General features: G+C 46.4%; 3 protein-coding genes across 13 annotated transcripts; 2 read left to right on the top strand and 1 right to left on the bottom strand.

The window, feature by feature from the left end:
* The first annotated feature begins 942 nt into the window (after positions 1 to 942).
* LOC100280251 (sucrose transporter 2) lies at positions 943 to 5,492 on the top strand. Of its 7 annotated transcripts, none has more exons than XM_008645298.4 (14): positions 943 to 1,603; positions 1,955 to 2,020; positions 2,098 to 2,196; positions 2,280 to 2,344; positions 2,437 to 2,521; positions 2,640 to 2,673; positions 2,758 to 2,857; positions 3,500 to 3,575; positions 3,677 to 4,027; positions 4,129 to 4,272; positions 4,366 to 4,599; positions 4,684 to 4,747; positions 4,827 to 4,870; positions 4,980 to 5,492. In XM_008645298.4, exons 1-14 carry the CDS (start codon positions 1,358 to 1,360, stop codon positions 5,292 to 5,294), a joined length of 1,923 nt encoding a protein of 640 aa, XP_008643520.1. In that variant the 5' UTR covers positions 943 to 1,357; the 3' UTR covers positions 5,295 to 5,492. The 7 variants fall into 7 exon arrangements, with proteins under 7 accessions (XP_008643520.1, XP_008643523.1, XP_008643521.1 ...); XM_008645301.4 differs by having other exon boundaries at positions 2,305 to 2,344; positions 4,980 to 5,486; NM_001153179.1 differs by having other exon boundaries at positions 1,066 to 1,603; positions 4,958 to 5,421.
* On the bottom strand, positions 5,246 to 8,948 carry LOC103627907 (pentatricopeptide repeat-containing protein At5g38730). Of its 5 annotated transcripts, none has more exons than XR_002262589.3 (4): positions 7,574 to 8,903; positions 6,248 to 7,394; positions 5,771 to 5,849; positions 5,246 to 5,646 (listed from the first exon to the last, which is right to left on the bottom strand). XR_002262589.3 is itself a non-coding variant. In XM_020538751.3 (2 exons), exons 1-2 carry the CDS (start codon positions 8,823 to 8,825, stop codon positions 6,901 to 6,903), a joined length of 1,746 nt encoding a protein of 581 aa, XP_020394340.1. In that variant the 5' UTR covers positions 8,826 to 8,948; the 3' UTR covers positions 5,296 to 6,900. The 5 variants fall into 5 exon arrangements, 1 of the variants encoding a protein (XP_020394340.1); XR_002262588.3 differs by having other exon boundaries at positions 6,236 to 7,394; XR_002262587.3 differs by having other exon boundaries at positions 5,246 to 5,849.
* Positions 8,949 to 15,530: 6,582 nt separating this feature from the next.
* On the top strand, positions 15,531 to 17,218 carry LOC100193035 (uncharacterized). Its single transcript, NM_001352557.1, has 2 exons — positions 15,531 to 16,200; positions 16,360 to 17,218. The coding sequence occupies exons 1-2, from the start codon at positions 15,617 to 15,619 to the stop codon at positions 17,054 to 17,056; spliced, it is 1,281 nt and encodes a 426-aa protein (NP_001339486.1). The 5' UTR covers positions 15,531 to 15,616; the 3' UTR covers positions 17,057 to 17,218.
* The last annotated feature ends 1,245 nt before the right edge of the window (positions 17,219 to 18,463 follow it).

An 18,463-nucleotide genomic window follows, 5' to 3' on the forward strand; every position in this document is an offset into this window, starting at 1 on the left:
AACACTTAGAAAATTAGGAAAAGCAAGGTGACGAATTGGTCAGGATCAGTATGACGCTCGACGGTGTTGGGACTGACAGTTCGATCAAAGCTAAAGGGGTCACATTCGTTGAGTCAACCATCGAGACCAAGGTCACTGCGTACCATCCTAGTAAGTGGTAAGATGCCTAGGAAAACCGATGTGATAACAACGAGTTAGTTGTTTTTGGTTCGCTCAGCTCCACCAAAAGGCAGGGGGGGCATATGTTGAGCACCAATTTGAGCGCGGATGGTCCGGCCCTGAGACCGAACGGTCCGCGGTCCGGACGGTCCGCGCCTGTGGGCCGGACGGTCCGCGCGTGCGCAGAGCAGGTTAGGGTTCCGAGTTTTGTGCTGCGGTTGTTAGCTAGATTCGTGGAATTAGCTCGGAAAATTAGTTTGTAAAGGGTCCATCCCCCTCCTCTATAAATAGAGGTATACGGTCGATTTGTAATCATCAATCGAATCTATAACACTTCTATTTCACATTTATTTCCTGTACATTAGGAGTAGTTCTAGTCTAGTTCTAGTTTAGTCTCTCGATCCCCAAATTCTCCGCTTCTCTTTGACTCTACGTCGATTAGAGGAGTCTAGGTCGGCTTGCCCGAGCCTAGACAACTTATAGGATCTCTCCTCCCCGACGGGGTCCCTCCCGGGAGCGAGATCCAGACGTCACCGGCGATCTTCTGCCGCCCCTGCGCACGCGCGGACCGTCCGGTCCTAGGGCGCGGACCGTCCGGTCTTCAGGCAGGAAAACCAAGCCTCGCACCAGGCCGCGGACCGTCCAACTCCTAGCTATGGACCATCCGCCTCTGCGCAGAGAGCAACGCCGCTGGTTCATGTTGAGTGATTGACGCCTTAAAAAGATGTCAACAAGAATATACCGGCATCGGAGGGTAGACCGGGGACTGACGATGGAAGGCGTGCCGGGGACTGACATGGGATGCGAGAGGAAACGGTTGAATGGGTCGGGTTGCAAATGCAGTCCTAGAGTAGTCAAACAGGACGGACGCACAGGCGTCGGCGCGGCGCGGCGCGTGAGCTCTTTTGCTTGCCGCGGCTGCTCGCCACGCCACGCTTCAGAAGATCACACGGTGACGGCGGGCGGACGCGCTCCCCCAATTTCCCTCCCATTTTCTACTCCCTCCCCTTTCCTTCCTTCACCGGCATCGGCATAGGCGTCTCTCCCTGATCTACCTGGAGTCTCTCTCCTCGTACTCCAGCGCCGCCTGCCCCTCCGACCACCGCTGCGGCAGCGCACCGACTTCCCGCCTGAACCCCAGATCTCACCCGCGCCATACACGCCGCCAGCCCCAGCCCAGATCTACGGCGCGCCCGCCATGGACGCCGGCGCCGGGGCCACGGCCATCCGAGTGCCCTACCGCCACCTCCGCGACGCCGAGATGGAGCTCGTCAGCCTCAACGGCGGCGCTCCCGGAGGGGACACGGGCCCGCCCCCGCCACCGCCCAAGGACCAGCCGCGGAGCCGCGCCGACAGGACCAAGCTCGTGCTCGCCTGCATGGTCGCCGCGGGCGTCCAGTTCGGATGGGCGCTGCAGCTCTCCCTCCTTACGCCATACATCCAGGTACTATTGGTTACCGACCGCCCCTCAGTTTTTTTTCCAGATTCAGGTATACTAACGACGCCTAGATTGAACTGTCAAGACAGAGGGAAGATTCACTATCTGGCTAGGAACTTGGCTAACACCACACAAATTACGGCCAGGCTAGCAGACACAGCAGCCGGTTTCGTATGGATACCACAATACTATGCTAAATTGAACTGTCAATGTCGCATATAAATGCTGGGATGATGATTAAAATGTACTGTAACAACCACCTGGGTCGACCTGTATCTATGATTTTTTTAATATCATGCCCCCACATCTCATTTCTGCCATGTATTCACATGTTGCTCATTTCTCAATTTTGTGCAGACCCTAGGAATAGACCATGCCATGGCATCATTTATTTGGCTGTGTGGGCCTATAACTGGTTTTGTGGTAAGTCACCCCCTCCTTTTTTTTCTTCCTTGGGTCATAGTCAGGATTAGAGCTATGCTGATGTGCTGCCTTCCCAGGTTCAACCTTGTGTTGGTGTTTGGAGTGATAAGTGCCGTTCAAAGTATGGGAGGAGAAGACCATTTATTTTGGCTGGATGCATAATGATATGTGCTGCTGTGAGTTAGATGAAGTTTCATATGCCATTGTATTTCCTGTTCTCTGCAATTCGCATGTTCTAATAGATGGACTCCATACGTAGGTAACTCTAATCGGGTTTTCTGCAGACCTCGGTTACATCTTAGGGGACACCACTGAGCACTGCAGGTAATTATCATAATGCTTTCTCGCTTGCTTTTTTTATTTCCATCAAGCTTGTTTTCACTGAAATGCTGTGTTTTTTCTTTTAAAAAATTCAGAACATATAAAGGTTCAAGGTTTCGAGCTGCTATTGTTTTCATTCTAGGATTCTGGATGTTGGACCTGGCAAACAATACAGTGCAAGTAAGCATGCGATCTGCCATGCCTGCACCATGTCTTTACCAACTTTGGTGCTGAAATTTTATTGTAAGAGTATTTTTATGGATGTTCTCCTAACATTGTTCCTTCATGTTATGTTTAGGGTCCTGCGCGTGCTCTTCTAGCTGATCTTTCAGGTGGTTACTATCTTAAGTTTAGAAAGTTTACTAATGCTGTATTCATCAAGTGTTAGTTATTCAATGATCCTTTCTATTATGCAGGTCCTGATCAGTGCAATTCTGCAAATGCAATATTCTGCTCATGGATGGCTGTTGGGAATATTCTTGGTTTTTCAGCTGGAGCGAGTGGGGAATGGCACAAGTATGCCTTATTATTTGCTCTCTTTTGTGCTTGGCATAAACATGACTACGGTTCAGCAGTTGACGTTCACTTTAAGATAGTCATTATACATTTGATTTAACTTGTGCTAGTTAATGTAAATGGTACCCTTTGCAGTTAGCAAACCACAAGATATGTGCCGATTGGCATCCAAAAGTAATAGGCTCAAATTTGGAGAGATTTGGATTTTTGCCATTACAAAGGATGGGCTTCGCACAATTGCCACCAAGCCCACATTTCATAGACTGAGATGAACCCACAATTCATAGACTAAGTGGCAATTATAATCAAAGAGACAATCTTTGTAATGGCAAAATCCAAATTTCTCCTCAAATTTGTGTGACATTTTGATTCTTCTGTTTATTCTGTAAAAAGTCTAAAAGTAGTAGAGGAAACTAGCAATCCTGTAAATTTGCCTTACCTTTTCATGATGAAGAATCCTTGCATAGTCAGATAAGATTATAAAGAAAAACAATGATGCCATCTTTTGAGTTTTGACAATCGGTCCTCTTATTAAGTGCTTCTTGGTCTACTAAGTTCAGATATTTTCTCCAAAATTCTTCCTAGTCAACAAGATCTACTTCTTTTATGAGAATTGAGCTTGCCTGCTTTTTGTTTGTGCAGGTGGTTTCCATTTCTAACGACAAGAGCATGCTGTGAAGCTTGCGGTAATTTGAAAGCAGCTTTCTTAGTTGCAGTTGTAAGTTTTAGAAATACTGTAATTGCCTAAGGATCTTCCTTAGGCGTTCTATGGTCCTTTTTAGGGCTGTATGCCAAAGCTTAGCAAGCTGAATTTTGCAGGTATTTCTTTTGTTATGTATGTCTGTTACCCTGTACTTCGCTGAAGAGAGCCCACTAGATCCAAAAGATACACAAGGACTATCAGATTCTGCTCCTCTGCTGAACGGTTCTAGAGATGCTGCCCATGCATCAAATGAACCAAATAATGAAAGATTTCCTAATGGCCATGTGGGTTTAAACAATGTGTCGGCTAACAACAACACTGAGGAATTTACAAATGTGAATTCCAACACAGAGAAAGGAGGAGTCTTCAATGATGGGCCAGGAGCAGTTTTGGTTAACATTTTGACCAGAATGAGGCATCTACCTCCTGGGATGCATTCAGTGCTTCTAGTTATGGCCCTAACATGGGTACGCTACCAGATTACATATATACATGCCTACCGACTCCTTGCTGATGGTTTGTTTTATTCGAGGTTGATGATTTACCCTTGTTTTATTTTGCCTTGCAGTTGTCATGGTTTCCCTTTTTCCTTTTTGACACTGACTGGATGGGACGCGAAGTTTACCATGGGGATCCAAATGGAGATTTGAGTGAGAGGAAAGCTTATGACAATGGTGTCCGAGAAGGTGCATTTGGTTTGCTATTGAATTCAGTAAGAACTCACGATCAATATGTATTGGTAGTGTTTTTTAGTGTATGTGTATCATCACAACATAAGTCTATAACTGTGATTTCATTCTTGTAGGTTGTCCTTGGCGTTGGTTCATTCCTTGTTGATCCACTATGCCGGATGATTGGTGCAAGATTAGTTTGGGCCATTAGCAACTTCACGGTGTTTATTTGCATGATGGCTACAACGATATTAAGTTGGATCTCTTCTGATCTGTACTCAAGCAAACTTCATCACATCATCGGGGCAAATAAAACAGTCAAGATCACGGCATTGGTTGTTTTCTCTCTTCTCGGATTGCCACTCTCCGTAAGTATGAAAACCAGAGTCAGCACATGTTCTTAATGGCTTAAATTGGAAGCTGCCTTATGCTTTTGCTGTCAAGCATTGCAGATCACTTACAGCGTTCCGTTTTCTGTGACTGCTGAGCTGACTGCCGGTACAGGAGGTGGACAAGGTTCGTGTTGCGCATATACTGTATTAATTAGCAGCCTTGCGAACCACAGTGACTGGTACTGTTTATGCTCCATCTCCAGGTTTGGCCACAGGAGTCCTAAATCTTGCTATCGTGGTTCCCCAGGTTAGGCAGCTGCTACTAGTACCGTTTTGTTTTGAACGGGCTGTGGAAGATATCCATAGACTAATGCTGCCATATGAAAATTTACAGATAGTAGTGTCGCTTGGAGCAGGTCCATGGGACGCTCTGTATGGAGGAGGGAATACCCCGGCGTTCGTCTTGGCTTCGGTCTTCTCCCTGGCAGCAGGTGTGCTCGCAGTTCTCAAGCTGCCAAAGCTGTCCAACTCGTACCAATCTGCCGGGTTCCATGGATTTGGCTGATGCTCATGCCCAAAACACCCCCGTCTGCCATGTAAAACATCACACCAACACTTGGCCCCATTTTGCCATTCGTTTACAGAGAAATGATTCTTTTTTCCTCGTACAACTACAGAATAATGACAGTGAAAGTAGGAGTTTAGGTGAGAGAGAGAGAGAGGCTAGGTAGGTTGATGTGAAGGTGTAAAAGCTGTATCCTCCTTTTTTTGTTTTTGTTTTTGTTTTTGACAGTGTATGTAAGAGCTGTCCACAAGAAAATTTACAAGTGGTGTAACCTGCCCTCGTTTGTACATTGTACTACTACTACATGACAATCATATGTCCTTTGTCTTTATCCAAGGTTGAAGACGTAAACTGAGGCCATCTATTTATCTTGGGCCATGATATATTTTTGCACAAACACGGAGCCATTTCATTAGACGGATGTGTTTTAATAGCTCAATATCACCTTCTGTATATGACCACCAGCAGCAGCTGCCTTTCTTGGATTTGCTTCATGAGCTCCAGGTTGCCGACGCTATCTATCACCGAGAATGGCAGGCGTTCCACAGCATTAGGAAACAGCAGGCCGCCATTTGGATTTCGACAGGAATGAAAACAAGCAAGAAACGGACATCCAGCCGACAAATAGTGAGCGAGGCGTACTTGGCCCATCCGGGGTATGTGCAGCGGATGAGGAGGAGGTTGCAGCGGCAAGGGAGGGTTTTGAACTCAATATTTGCTCCTGTCGATCAAGCGCACCAGGAAGCCAAACAAACAGAAAACTAAGGTTAATAAATGTTGTTAGCCAGGCATCAAATTTGTAACACATGATGCTGTAGAAATATCAGAGAACAGAAAAGGTCCACAATCAGAACAAATAATGAACAACACCTACTACCTACTTCTTACAGAACTGAATATTGCAAAAAAAAAAAGTTTGAATGTTTGATTTGTGTCTCATCAACAAGCTGATTGTGATTGAGTGGCTTTTGAATTTGGAAAGTGAATTCTTAGCTTTACATCCATGCATGTGAGTCTGTGACTGAAATACTAATGATCATAATCGAAGCATAATCAATAGGTGTAAGGTAACTCAAGAGGGAAAACCCTATGGGCTCCAGCCATTACCCAAAGTTGTACCTCCTCAAGCAGCAAGCAATACACCTGCCATTTCTGGGGCAGCACCATCAAAAACATGGAGATTCCGATGCTTCCAGAGTCCAGGGCTCCAGGCTCAGAAAATTGAGGTATTTCTGCACTGGTCCGTTAGCTGGCCCGTAATCAAAGGATCTATCTTCAACAGAAGGTGACAGACCTCGAAGGCCAAATCCCCGCAGGAGATTGAACCCAAAATGTCTCACAAACGCACAATTAGTGAGCTGATGATCACTTGTCCCATCGACCTGATCACAGTGAGGACAGCACACTGGATGCGGCAAACTTTGTAGAGCAAGCTAGTACATATCCAGCACCGTTTATGTACCACCAACCAAAGAAGCAAATGGCATTTGCCTGGCACCCATGGCTTCCATATTCGCTCCCATCGCTGAAATTGAACTGAGCCTTGAAAGAAGTTTTCATAAGCTGATTTGGCCGAGTACTGTCTCGAAGCTGAAAGCCGCCAGCAATGAGTATCTTCACCTGGCTGCAGTACAGTCCCAGATAACATATCCCAAATATCAAGGTATTCAGTGAAAACACAAACAGAGGTTGCATCCTGAATGTCCTGAATCCAATTGTATTCAAGTATCAAGTGTAGCCCCTAGATAGTCTGGCCTTGAAACAGGAGCATATCACCCAGTCTCAACTGTAAGCTTTGTTGATTCCAGCCTTGCTTCGTGCATCAGTTTGTACACGCTCTTCTTGATTAGGCCTCTCTCAATAGCACGAACCCACAGCATATTGAGGGTTTCCTTCTCATCAGCATAAGAAGTACACAGGCAGTTGTAAATCTGGGGTGTTATGTACAATTGGTTCTTTGTCATACCATCCAAGGTATTCAAAGCGGCAGTTGGGTTTCCTTTTGTCAGGTATGTGTATGCGAGTGTGGCATATACAAGACTGTCACCGACTAAGCCTTTGCTTTGCATCTGGTCAAATACTCTTTGTGCCTGATCAACCAGCCCTTTTCTGCAAAGCCTTCGAATCAGAGATCTATATACCGCTTTATCTGGTGGAAGGCCTCTTTTCATAAGTTCATCAGGGATGGCTAGCACTGCATCTGCATTGTTCTTCTTGCAGAAACCGTCGACAAGCCATGAAAATACGCTATAATTGGGTGAAAAACCTGCGTACAACAAAAGCATCCACATGATCAGAAGAAGATACAGTTATGATATATTGCAAGATAATTGCCTATGCTAGAAACATAATGATCTTAGTGCCATTTAAACTGCCAAATGAAGACCTTACAGTTAGCTAGCGCTAGTAACTGGAACTATAAGGTATAGGATGCATTCAAGTCACCTGCATCGACCATCTGAAAGAAGGCTTCCTTGGCTCCATCAAGCTCCCTGGCCTTGCAGAATCCATGGATGAGAGCCTTGTAAGTGAAGTGATTGAGCTGCAGCCCAGACTCCATCATCTTTTTCTTGACCTTGCATGCTGAGGTCATGTCGCCTCTCTTGCAGTAGGCGTTGATGAGCGTGTTGCAGGTCACATGATCAGCCTGCACCTTCCTCCCGTCCATCTCATGAAGCAACCGATGGACTTCCTTCATGTTGCCATCCTCACAGAGCTTCCTGAGAATGGCATTGTAAGTGGCGACCCCTGGGAGCATCCCTGCGGCCTCCATTCTCCCTCGGAGCTTGACAGCTTCCTCAACATTGCCCGCGCGGCAGTACCCATCAATCAGTGTGGTGTAGGTGACATTGTCTGGTGTCGCCTGTGCCGCAACCATTTCCGTGAAGAGCTGAGCCGCCTCCTTCACCCTGCCTTCCTTGCACAGGCCATGGATGGAGGAGTTCCATGTGACAGTGTCCGGCCGTATCCCCTCCTTGTCCATGCGGTCCCGCGCACACATGGCCTCGTACCCCATCCCCTTCCGGCAGTAGAGGGCGATGACGGTGTTATAGGAGAATCGGTCCAAGGTCACGCCGGCCGCGTCCATCCTGGTGACGATCGCCTCGGCTTGCGCGGCGTCCCCGGCCTTGAGGCACACGTGCAGCATGGCGTTGTAGACGTGCGTGGTGGCGGCGAGCCCCGCCCTGGCCATTTCGTCGAACACCCTGCGCGCGGTGGCCGTCATCCGGGCCCTGGCGAGCGCTGTGAGGAGCGCGGTGCAGGCGTGGGCGTCGGGGGCGAGGCCGCGCGCGCGCATGTGGTCGAACACCCGTACGGCGTCGTGGGGGCGCGCTGACTGGGCGAGGACGAGGACGAGCCAGCTGGGGACGTGGGGGCCGGCGAGGAGGGAGGGGAGGAGGAGCGGGGAGGAGAGCGGGTGGCGAAGGGAGAGGTCCCGGAGGAGGGCCCGCGCGGCGGTGTGGTGGCGCGGGTGCGGCGCCAGGAGGCGGAGGACGGCGAGCGAGGCGTCCAGCGGGTGCGGCGGAGGCAGCGCGCGGAAGAAGGCGAGCGCAGCGGAGGGGAGCGGGGAGAGGCGGTGGAGGACGGCGGTGAGAAGGGATGGCGAGGCGGCGAGGAGGGAGAGGTGGGGGCGGAAGGTGGATTTGACGACGGCTGCGCAGAGCTCTCGGGAGAGGTCGGCAAGGGATGGCGCCATGGTGGGATGTGCTTCGCACTCACCCCAGCTATCGATCCGCCGCCATACTTACATGTGCCTGCCAACACATTCATCAGTATGATAATTGGATTTTTGTTACTCACAATATTATCTTCTTATTATAATTACTATTGTGTTTATGAATTATGAGTTCAGCTGGATCTATAAAATGTGAGTCTGATAATAATTTTACAGCTGAACTATAAAATGTGAGTCTGATAATAATTTTACAAACCTGTTTCTTGTTGATGGCAAATATTAGAATCCATCAATACACACACAAAAGAACTGAGCCATTACCTGCAGCTGCCAGCACTTGCCATCTCCGCATGCTGCTAACCTCGGGACTGTCGATTGGCAGCCCTAGCTGGACATGGATTGCTTGCCTACCAAACCAACAAATAGAAACATGAACCAACAGTACTTGCATGCAGATCGCTTTCAGCACTTCTCCCTTCGCACAAGTCTACAGCTACAGGAAGACCTTTCGTACACAAAATGGCAGCTAATATAAGGACAATAACTCCTGCACTGGCTACAAAATAAAATATACAAAACTCCACCAACATGTTTGTTTTGTAGCTATTTGCTATTGAGAACATATCCGATACACATGAAAACTTTGCGCACATGGTGTACATATTGAATCATCACTATCCATCTCGAATCTAACGTTTCTTGTTGATCACTGTAATTTACAAATAACACCTTCCACCACTACAGCCCACCACGTTAATACAATACTTCTTATATCAGGCTTCTCCACCCACCTGTTTGTTCCCAGGCCTTCTTCTCACTGCACCGGCATCGTCTGCCTTAGAATTGAAGCACCCCATCACCTGCAGCAAGTTTGCAGATTTTTCTTCTTCTGATTGCTCCGCTGAAAACTGAACCAATTAATAGGAACAGAAGGTTATTCAGTCTGCCTCCAGGCCACATAGACACTTCCTTCTGCAATCAGATGTATGACATGTTTCTCCAAAACAAAGTTAAGAAAAAATGACTGAAAATTTTTGTCCTGAAAATGCCTCGTTAGTCAATCATCCTAAGACACCAGAATTTCTTATTCCAACTTTCAACACCCAAGGCATCATCGCCTTTCAGATTCAAATTTAAACTGAGTTGGGAGAGGGTGTGTAGTCCAACGGTTACTAGCACCTCACATTATGTGGTTGACTCCATGTGGCAACAAATATTACTGAATTTTACGCTGTCCTGGTTTGATTCACTCCTCGTTCGTATGTCGTTATTAGAGGGATAGGTTGATCCATTTTCGTTTTTTTTTTCACAAACAATAAACTAATAATATGACAGTTCTCAATTCTTAAATAACAAATACAAGTTCGCTAGTTCACCATTTCATACACATGCAAATAATAAAACATACAGAATAATTTTCTGTATGCAACTGTAATTTTGCTCAATACCTTATTTACTATCACAAATATTTTAATCCTTTTTATACCACTTGGATATACCCTTCCATGCCATCGCCAATGGTATAGAAGGGATTAAAAATTATATGTCCTAATCCCTTTTATACCACAGACGATGGCCTGGCCTGAAAGGTAAGAAATTGCGTCCGAGTGGTATAGAAAATATTAGGACATTTGCAATGACAAATAAAATGTTGGATAAAAAAATTACTGCTTAGCTCCTCAAGGCCCTTCGGTGGCCTAAGACTAGCTCCAACAAGGAGCTCTAAAGGGTCATGTACCCTAAATTTAGACGACGAGGACGTCCTCTACTCCCTCCAACAACGTCCTCTAAACGGTCCTCTAAATTTAGAGAACGTTGTTGGATCCTCTATATGTAGAGTTTCTCTAAACGGTTCTCTATCTATTTGAATACTTTAAACAACCGGTTTAATAAAACTAAAATATGTACAATACATTTGAGAGTATGACAAATACGTATGTACAAAAATTAAAAAATTAAAAATATCTTTAATATAGATATTTACATATAGAGTACGTGATTTAGAGGACGTTGTTGGAGAGAAAGTATATATAGGAGATGGAATCTTTTAGAGAAGACTGTAAAGAACGGATATAGAGGATGTATATAGAGGACGTTGCTGGAGACAGTCTAAAGGTCCTAAAGTTCTCAACCTCTTACACTGAGGATGGTCGGGATCTATGCACACTGGGGCGAGGGTCCCCCAAGAGAGTTGAGGTGGCTAAGTCTAATCTTGTCTCATGATAGAAGGATGTCACATGCCTATAGAGGATAGTACATCTAAAAGCTTCATATGTGATTTTGGTAATTGAGACAACTAGGTATACTAACTTGTTTTTTTGAGTGTTATGAATAAGATAGGTAGAAGTTCACAAAGATTAGCAAGTGCTCCACAAGGATGCATATTGATAAAAGTTAGGTAAACAAAGTATCTGGCATTATTGGATCTAAAGAGGTTATTTATGTTGTAGAAGCGGAAACTTGAAGAAAAATATAGGAAAATAAGGTGTCTGGCATTGTTAGATTTGGATTAAGACTCGTGAGAAGTCATAAAAGCAAGATGCAAGGCAAAGGTATAGGCAAGAGCATTTTGTTTTATGGATCAAGACACAATTGAGCGTGTGATCGGATTATGTGCTTCAAGTCGGTTGCTTATGTGCCATTAGGTGAGAAGAAAACTCATGCATGTGCATTAGGATCTAATGGAGTTAAGAGAAACCACCTTAGATATCACTAACTTAAGCTAACTTGTGATTCATAGAGTTTAAAATAAGTTGGAGTTAGCACATGTGAGAAAATTTGAGACAAATAGAGGGCGTCGAACCCTAACTGCTCAAGGGCGTTGGACTGATACAATGACAATATGATGCCTAATTGTAGAGTCACCCTGGTGTAGGATTCGATGGTGGGGGTTGGACCAATTTGACAAGCTGAGTTGCTCTCTAGTCACTCTCTCAGTAGCGTGGGGCCCATTATCTTTGGTCCGACGGTTGAAAAAATGCAGTGTCACACATAATGGGCACACTGTTCATAAGGGGGTCCCACCGTCAGGTGACCAATGTAACCGAGAATAGGAGCATCAGACCATGGATTTTGGTGCGACGATGATCATCGGTACTAATCCGATAAGAGTTATTTGCTCTCGAGAAATTTTATGCGCAAGTCGTCCAACTTAAAGGTTTTGGAGCATTATCGTCATACTCAAGGTCCTTAGACTGTATGAGCAAATAGTTGTTGAACAATAACAATGAAAGGGAAATGGTCTTTACCATTTTCTCTAAATGATTTTTGTGCTTGATGACCATCACAACCTTATGGATTAACTAGTTTGCCTAGCCGATTGATTCACACGTGCATAAGTCTATTCATCTCAATTCTAAGTCGACTATCCAGAATAACATAGATTATTCCGGACATGATAGCTTTTTGGAGAAATCACCAGTGCGTAGACTGTCCGGGCACTTCCGACAGATTGTCCATGACACCTCGTTTCACATCGCACTGGAACTATGTTGAAATCCATAATTCTACTACGAACTATCCGAAGGAGAGAAGAGCACCGTCCGACACCAAGCTCGGATTGTCCGTCCCTCAGGCGCGAACCGTCCGCCCATCGAAAACCAGAAAAACCCGAAGGTGCCGGGTTTGGTAAAATTCATTTTTAGCGTCCTCGCAGATCGTCCGAGATGCACGGACGGACCGTCCACAACTGCTTTATCTGACATCTGACGACACATTTAATGCACTTATAGCTATGATTTTAGCCATTGATGTGTAGGGGCGGCCCGTCTAGGCCAGGAGCGCGGACCGTCTACGATGATAGAATCTGTACAACAGCTAGAAAGTGGTTGGTTGCTATAAATACAACCCCAACCACCTCCATTCATGACACCCAAGTATTCCAACTCTCACATTCATTGCAAAGAGCTAGAGTTCACTTCAAAGCCTCACACAAGCATCAAAGATCCTCTAAGTGCAACAATAGTGATTGTGTTCATTATTGATTAAGTGCCTCGTGAGAGATTCTGGAGAGTGTGAGCTAGTGTTTCATTTACTGCTCTTTGTCACTTGGTTTCTTGATCGTGCTTTCTTCATCTCCTTCTAGACTCTCAAGTGACTTGTAAAGCTAGCAAGAGACACCTAATTGTGTGGTGATCCTTGTGGGGTCTAAGTGACCCTTGAGATTAAGAAGAAGCACTTAACCAGTCTAAGTGACCGTTTGAGAGAGGGAAGAGGGTGAAAGAGACCCGACCTATGTGGCCTCCTCAATGGGGAGTAGGTTCTTTGGAACTAAACCTCGGCAAACAAATTGCCTGTGTCTTTGTGTTAATCTTGTATTGCGATTTGACTCTTCCTCTTCCCTCTCTCTAAGTTCTCTTGCTTGCAATTGTTTTGAGTTAGCTTCCAAAGTTATCTGCATTGATTGAGCAACTCGTGGCAAGAATAACTATCTTCTGCACTCTGATTTCATTACTACTCATTCTAATGCTAACTTCGGGTGAAGTATGTGTTCGAATTTTATAATTTAGAGGTTTCATCTATTCACCCCCTTTAGGCGACTTTCAATTGGTATCGGAGTCCGACACTTCATTAGATTCTAACAACTCGAAGTGATATCGGGTGAACACGCCAAGAAAGATGCGCCCACCGGGGAAAAACCCAAGTCTTCGTGAAATAAGCATGAAGTCAAGACTTCATCAAAGGAGGCCAAGATATCTGGCGATAAACACAAGGAGCACAAGGAGGACAAGAAAGAATCCGCCGGCTCCATCAATAGCACAACAAGAAGGGCGACAAGAAGAAAAAAAAGATGAAGAAGGTGGTCTACTACGAGACCGACTCATCCGTGCCCTCAACCTCCAACGCCGAGTCAACATCTTCAAAGCGTCAAGAACACAAGAAGTATAGTGAGATTCCTCTTCGTTATCCTCGCATTCCTAAATGTGTTCCTTTACTTTCTGTTCCCTAGACAAATCACCATATTTTGATGGTGAAGAGTATTATATGTGGACCTTGGTCGCTGATGCCCTTGGGCAAGGCTGGGAACACCATGACACGTGAGCAAAAGGTTCGCTATTGCTCCTAGTTATAGGTGTATATTTGGGTCGGGCCTGATGGGCTGGCCCGAAGCACGAAAAAAGCACAACCCAGGCATGACACGATCTGAAATATTTTAGGGCCGGACCGACACAGTCCTATATATCGGGTCAGGTATGGGCCGAGGTCGTGGCCCAAGGGTGGGCACGAGCATGACCCGTTTAAGGTAGGCACGAAATGGCGCATATAGAGGCACGAAAAGGCCTATATATTCATTAAACCAAATTTCAATCCACACTTTCAAGTACTTGATAAAGAACACAAAGCTAGAAATGATGTTAGTTAGATGTTTTTTGCAACTTTGAATTAGAGTATGTGATGTAATTTTACTTTTATTATGAACATTAGACAATGAACTCAACTTACGAACTCTGTATTGAGCTGGTTATGCTCTTTTTCGTTCTAACAAATAGACTTTTTTAACGAGTTAGTCATTGTATAGATCTAGTAACTTAAATATTAAGTTTTCTTTTGGTCAAATTTAATTGTCTTATCTTTTATTTTTTATTAAATTTGATTTGAATTTTGGGCTCCGATGTGAATTTCGGGCCAGGAATTGATTTTTGGGCCAACAAATGATTTTCGGGGTAGAATTTGAATTTCAAGCTTTTTATAATTTTAGGTCGCCCGAAATGAGTCCGACACGTTAAAGTAATTACATGTCAGGCCGTGAGGCAAGGGCTAGACCTGTGGGCTAGCCCGGTATGGCCCGAAATAAATACGGGCCAGACCGGCCTGAAATTCAAATGGGTCAAACTTTTTCAGGCTTGGCCCGAGCCTAATCGTGCGGTTCGAATGTACACCTATACTTCTAGTCAATGGCTACTCCATCGGTAAAAACCCCATTATGACATGAGCACGACAAATTTGATGTCCATATATATTCGGTTCAGGTATAGAAGTGCTCTATATAGAATACCAAAATACTATACTGGATAAAAGCATAATTTGTTACTCGAACATATTTATTATTGATGATATTTGGTTTGTACTGTTGTGATTTAAATGAACATATCTACTAAGATGTTGGTACCCATGCGAGTGGCGGCTATGGGATAATTTTACACCTATTATGTTGGGTAGCGGGTATGTTTAGTTGTGTGTGTGTGTTTTTTTTTTCTCTAGTTAGCAAGGGTATAGACTTATGTACCCAATATGTGTTTTACCCGCTGCCATCACTAATTTTGATTATAAGGAACTAGATTGAGAGCTCTATCTCTGGTTCTGTTTATTGGCGAGATATATCATATCCACTGGTATGATTGTGTAATTAAGCAATTTCCACTTTTAATTGTGTCTTCAAATAATGTAAGCGGAGGTATTTATATTGAGACACAAAATAAGATGTTATTTAAAAAATAATGAATTCATGGAATTGTAGTATAGCAGAAGGGCCAATTTCCTGTATTTTATTGAAAAATATACTCGTTCCTTGTGTGCCATTGATCCCATATATCATATACATAAAAATTGTACTTATATGCTACGTGGCATACAAAAATGAGTATAAAATCTAATAGCATACCAGAAATTTTTACTAGCAGAGTAGTTGGGGGATGAAATGGAAATCGGATCGAACCGCAACCACAGCCAATAAAAAAAACGGAGTAGCTACTAGAATGAATGAACGGTAACCGTCGATTTGTTGAGGTCCCCTCCTCCTGTAGGTGTCCAACTTGACTACAGCCACCTCTCGGCTCCATTCTGCCCCTCCTCCTTCTCAGTCGGCAGCCACCATGCCACCGCACGCAACCAAGGATCCCGTCGCCGCGCCTGCAGCAGCCACGGCGGCGGCGCTGTCGCGGGCCCTGGCGGCGGCGCGCCCTTTCCTGCGCGGGGAGGAGGCGGAGGTGGACCCGGCGCTGCCTGGCCTCGCCGCCGTGCTGCGCGGCGCGGGCGCCGGCGAGTGCTGGCACAAGCACGGCACGTTCCTGGCGCACCTGCTGGACGTGCACCGGATCCTCCGCCTGTGGGGCGCGCCCGACGCCGTGGCGCGCTGCGGCCTCTACCACTCCGCCTACTCCAACTCCTACGTCAACCTGGCCATCTTCCAGCCTGACACCGGGCGCGCCCACGTCGCTGCCGTGGTCGGCGGACCCGCGGAGCGCCTTGTCCACCTCTTCTGCGTCGTCCCCAGGCAGCAGCTCGTCCACGACGACCTGCTCTTCCACTACTCCGACCAGGACCTCGCCGACGACCTAGCCAGCTCCGAGGAGTCGGTCCGGGACGCCCGGCGCGGCGTGTTCGACGACGCCCAGCCGTGGCGGCGCAAGATCCAGCGCCTCCTCCCGGCGGACGGCATCACGGTCAAGCACATCAGGTAGGTACTTAACATACTACCGTGGGCAAGCATTCATTCCATTGGGGTTGGGTTGGGTTGGGGATTGCATCCCCCTTCCCACACCTACCTACTCTAGCTAGTGTAGTGTCTGCAACATCTATCTCTCCAGTCTCAACTAGCTAGTGAGCTGCACTGCAGGACAGGGGAGGATGTGTCACTGTCCAGGCGCATCGCAGCGACGTTCCTCCTGATGACCATAGCCGACTTCAGCGACCAGCTGTTCGACTGGCAGGACCGCCTCTTCGACAACAGCAACGGCCGCCTCGAGTTCAGCGGCAACACCTGGACCTCCCTCTGGCCCGGCACCGGCAAGCCTGGCCTCTGGGTCACCTCTAGCTCCCGCATGGCCGCGCTCTACACCCTCATCGTCCGCGAGGAGGAGATACACATCACGCAGCGAGCGCGAGATACACATGGCCGGGACGAGGACATGGACCTGGTGATCCCCCCGGTGTTCAACGGCTGCACCCGATTGCTCAACGCCGAGGACCAGAAGGTGGCACGAGACCTCTACTGGGAGGCGGTATGCGGCGAGGAGGCGTCGGACTGGCTCAAGGTGGAGCAGCTCCTCCAGCAGAGCATTGCCAAGAACCCGTTTGTGGGGGAACCACACCTGGTGCTTGCCCAGGTGTACCTTAACATGGAGAGGTACGGCGAGGCGCAGATGCAGGCAGAGGAAGGTCTGAGGCTGTTGCTGGAGTGGGGCAGCAGCTGGGACAAGAGGATGCCATGGGAGGGCTGGGTGTCCTGGGGCAGGGCGATGCTGACCAAGGCCACCGACAAGGATTGGCCGCATACCTCATTCGGGATCCTCAGCCTTGGGCTTGTCAAATGATACATATATTCTCACCGTATGCATATGTATGTATTTGTACGAAATAATAAACCCAAGGCCAGGGGGTCAAGCCAAACAATAATTTGATGTACTTGGAATTCAGATGTGTTATCAAACACAACTTGTCTGCCAGTCCTCTTCAGTCATAGTTAAGTTCATCTGACATTTAATTTGGGTTGTTCATATGTTTGGATATGTTCTGTGCGATCTTTACAGCGTGTTGGAGCTTATAGATGACAATCTAGATTAAGTCATGAAGACTTAAAGTTTTGGAATCCAACATCGATCTCAAACAGACTAAAAGGAGCAAAACAATTAAGAAGGCTAATTATGCAGGTTTGAGTGTTAAAAATATGTTGTATACACCTTCTACTTTGTATATGGCACGTTGGTTTTGCTCTCTAACCATGTTTGTAGAGAAAGTGTCATTTGGAGCACTGTTTCAGGTGAAACATAAGAGCTGGAGAAAATTTGAAAAGAGGTATATTTCCTACACTTAGTCAATTGGATTAAGTGCTAACTATGTTTGTCTAAGTTGTAGGGAAGCTACTAAGAAAAGCCAAAAAGGAGTTGGAGAAGTTTGGCTCTTTTGAGCCAAACTTTGACTGGTCTAGAAAGCACTGAACAGTCCGCTGCTATCACCAAACAGTCCGGTGAAGCGCCTGACCGCCCTATGCTGTGTACGACCGAGTGCATCGGTCTCGGAATTTTTTATAAAAATTCCCGAACTGTATGGAGCATTCACCGGACAGTCTGATGTGTTTTCTCCGACGGCTACCTCTCTTCGGCTGCGGCGTCCAACGTCCAACGGTCAAATTGAACTATCAGAAAGTCCGGTGCCACCCCCTGAAAGGAAAGGTGTCAATCAAGGATTCAACGATCATTGCTATAGTAGAGCACTGGACGGTACGTTGTCCGCACAAACAGTACAATTTTCTCAGCAGTTTCTAAATGGAAGGTGCAATGGCTAGGGCTCTTTTGAGGTTATAAAAGGATCCCCTAGGCGCCCATAATCAGTGTACCAAGGCTCCCAAGTGCACCAATACTTTGCAAACCATTCTCATCTCACTCTCTGGTGTATTTCTCTCTAGTTTGTGTGTTGGCGCTGTTATAAGCCAAGAGAGAGTAGAGATGTCCTGTTGCAAGTATGAGTGGGCAAGATCTTGAGCAAGCGAAGGTGTTACTGTTCGGGAGTATCGTCGAAAAGATTGTAAACAACTGCGACATCATTGTAACCAACCCCGACATAGTGGAAGGCTTTGTCTGTCGCATTGATAGATCTGAGCAAACGGAGGACAAAGTAAGATACTCCAAGGCAAGGTGTGGCAAAGTCCAACGTGGATTAGGCAAACATTTCAGGCTCGGTCGAACCACATGATAAATTCCTGTGCCTTTGTGCTCTGCTAT

This window comes from Zea mays, chromosome 5 (genome assembly GCF_902167145.1).
Source record: "Zea mays cultivar B73 chromosome 5, Zm-B73-REFERENCE-NAM-5.0, whole genome shotgun sequence".
In the NCBI taxonomy this organism is placed as follows: domain Eukaryota; kingdom Viridiplantae; phylum Streptophyta; class Magnoliopsida; order Poales; family Poaceae; genus Zea; species Zea mays.

What these genes read in the sequence shown, in the direction of transcription:
- LOC100280251 (XM_008645298.4), top strand. Translation starts at nt 1,358, where the DNA reads ATGGACGCCGGCGCCGGGGCCACGGCCATCCGAGTGCCCTACCGCCAC. An exon ending in GCATAATGATATGTGCTGCT is followed by an intron (nt 2,197 to 2,279) that starts GTGAGTTAGATG and finishes CTCCATACGTAG; the next exon opens with GTAACTCTAATCGGGTTTTC. An exon ending in CAGCTTTCTTAGTTGCAGTT is followed by an intron (nt 3,576 to 3,676) that starts GTAAGTTTTAGA and finishes TGAATTTTGCAG; the next exon opens with GTATTTCTTTTGTTATGTAT.
- LOC103627907 (XM_020538751.3), bottom strand. Translation starts at nt 8,825, where the DNA reads ATGGCGCCATCCCTTGCCGACCTCTCCCGAGAGCTCTGCGCAGCCGTC. An exon ending in CTTTCAGATGGTCGATGCAG is followed by an intron (nt 7,395 to 7,573) that starts GTGACTTGAATG and finishes TGTTGTACGCAG; the next exon opens with GTTTTTCACCCAATTATAGC.
- LOC100193035 (NM_001352557.1), top strand. Translation starts at nt 15,617, where the DNA reads ATGCCACCGCACGCAACCAAGGATCCCGTCGCCGCGCCTGCAGCAGCC. An exon ending in ATCACGGTCAAGCACATCAG is followed by an intron (nt 16,201 to 16,359) that starts GTAGGTACTTAA and finishes GCTGCACTGCAG; the next exon opens with GACAGGGGAGGATGTGTCAC.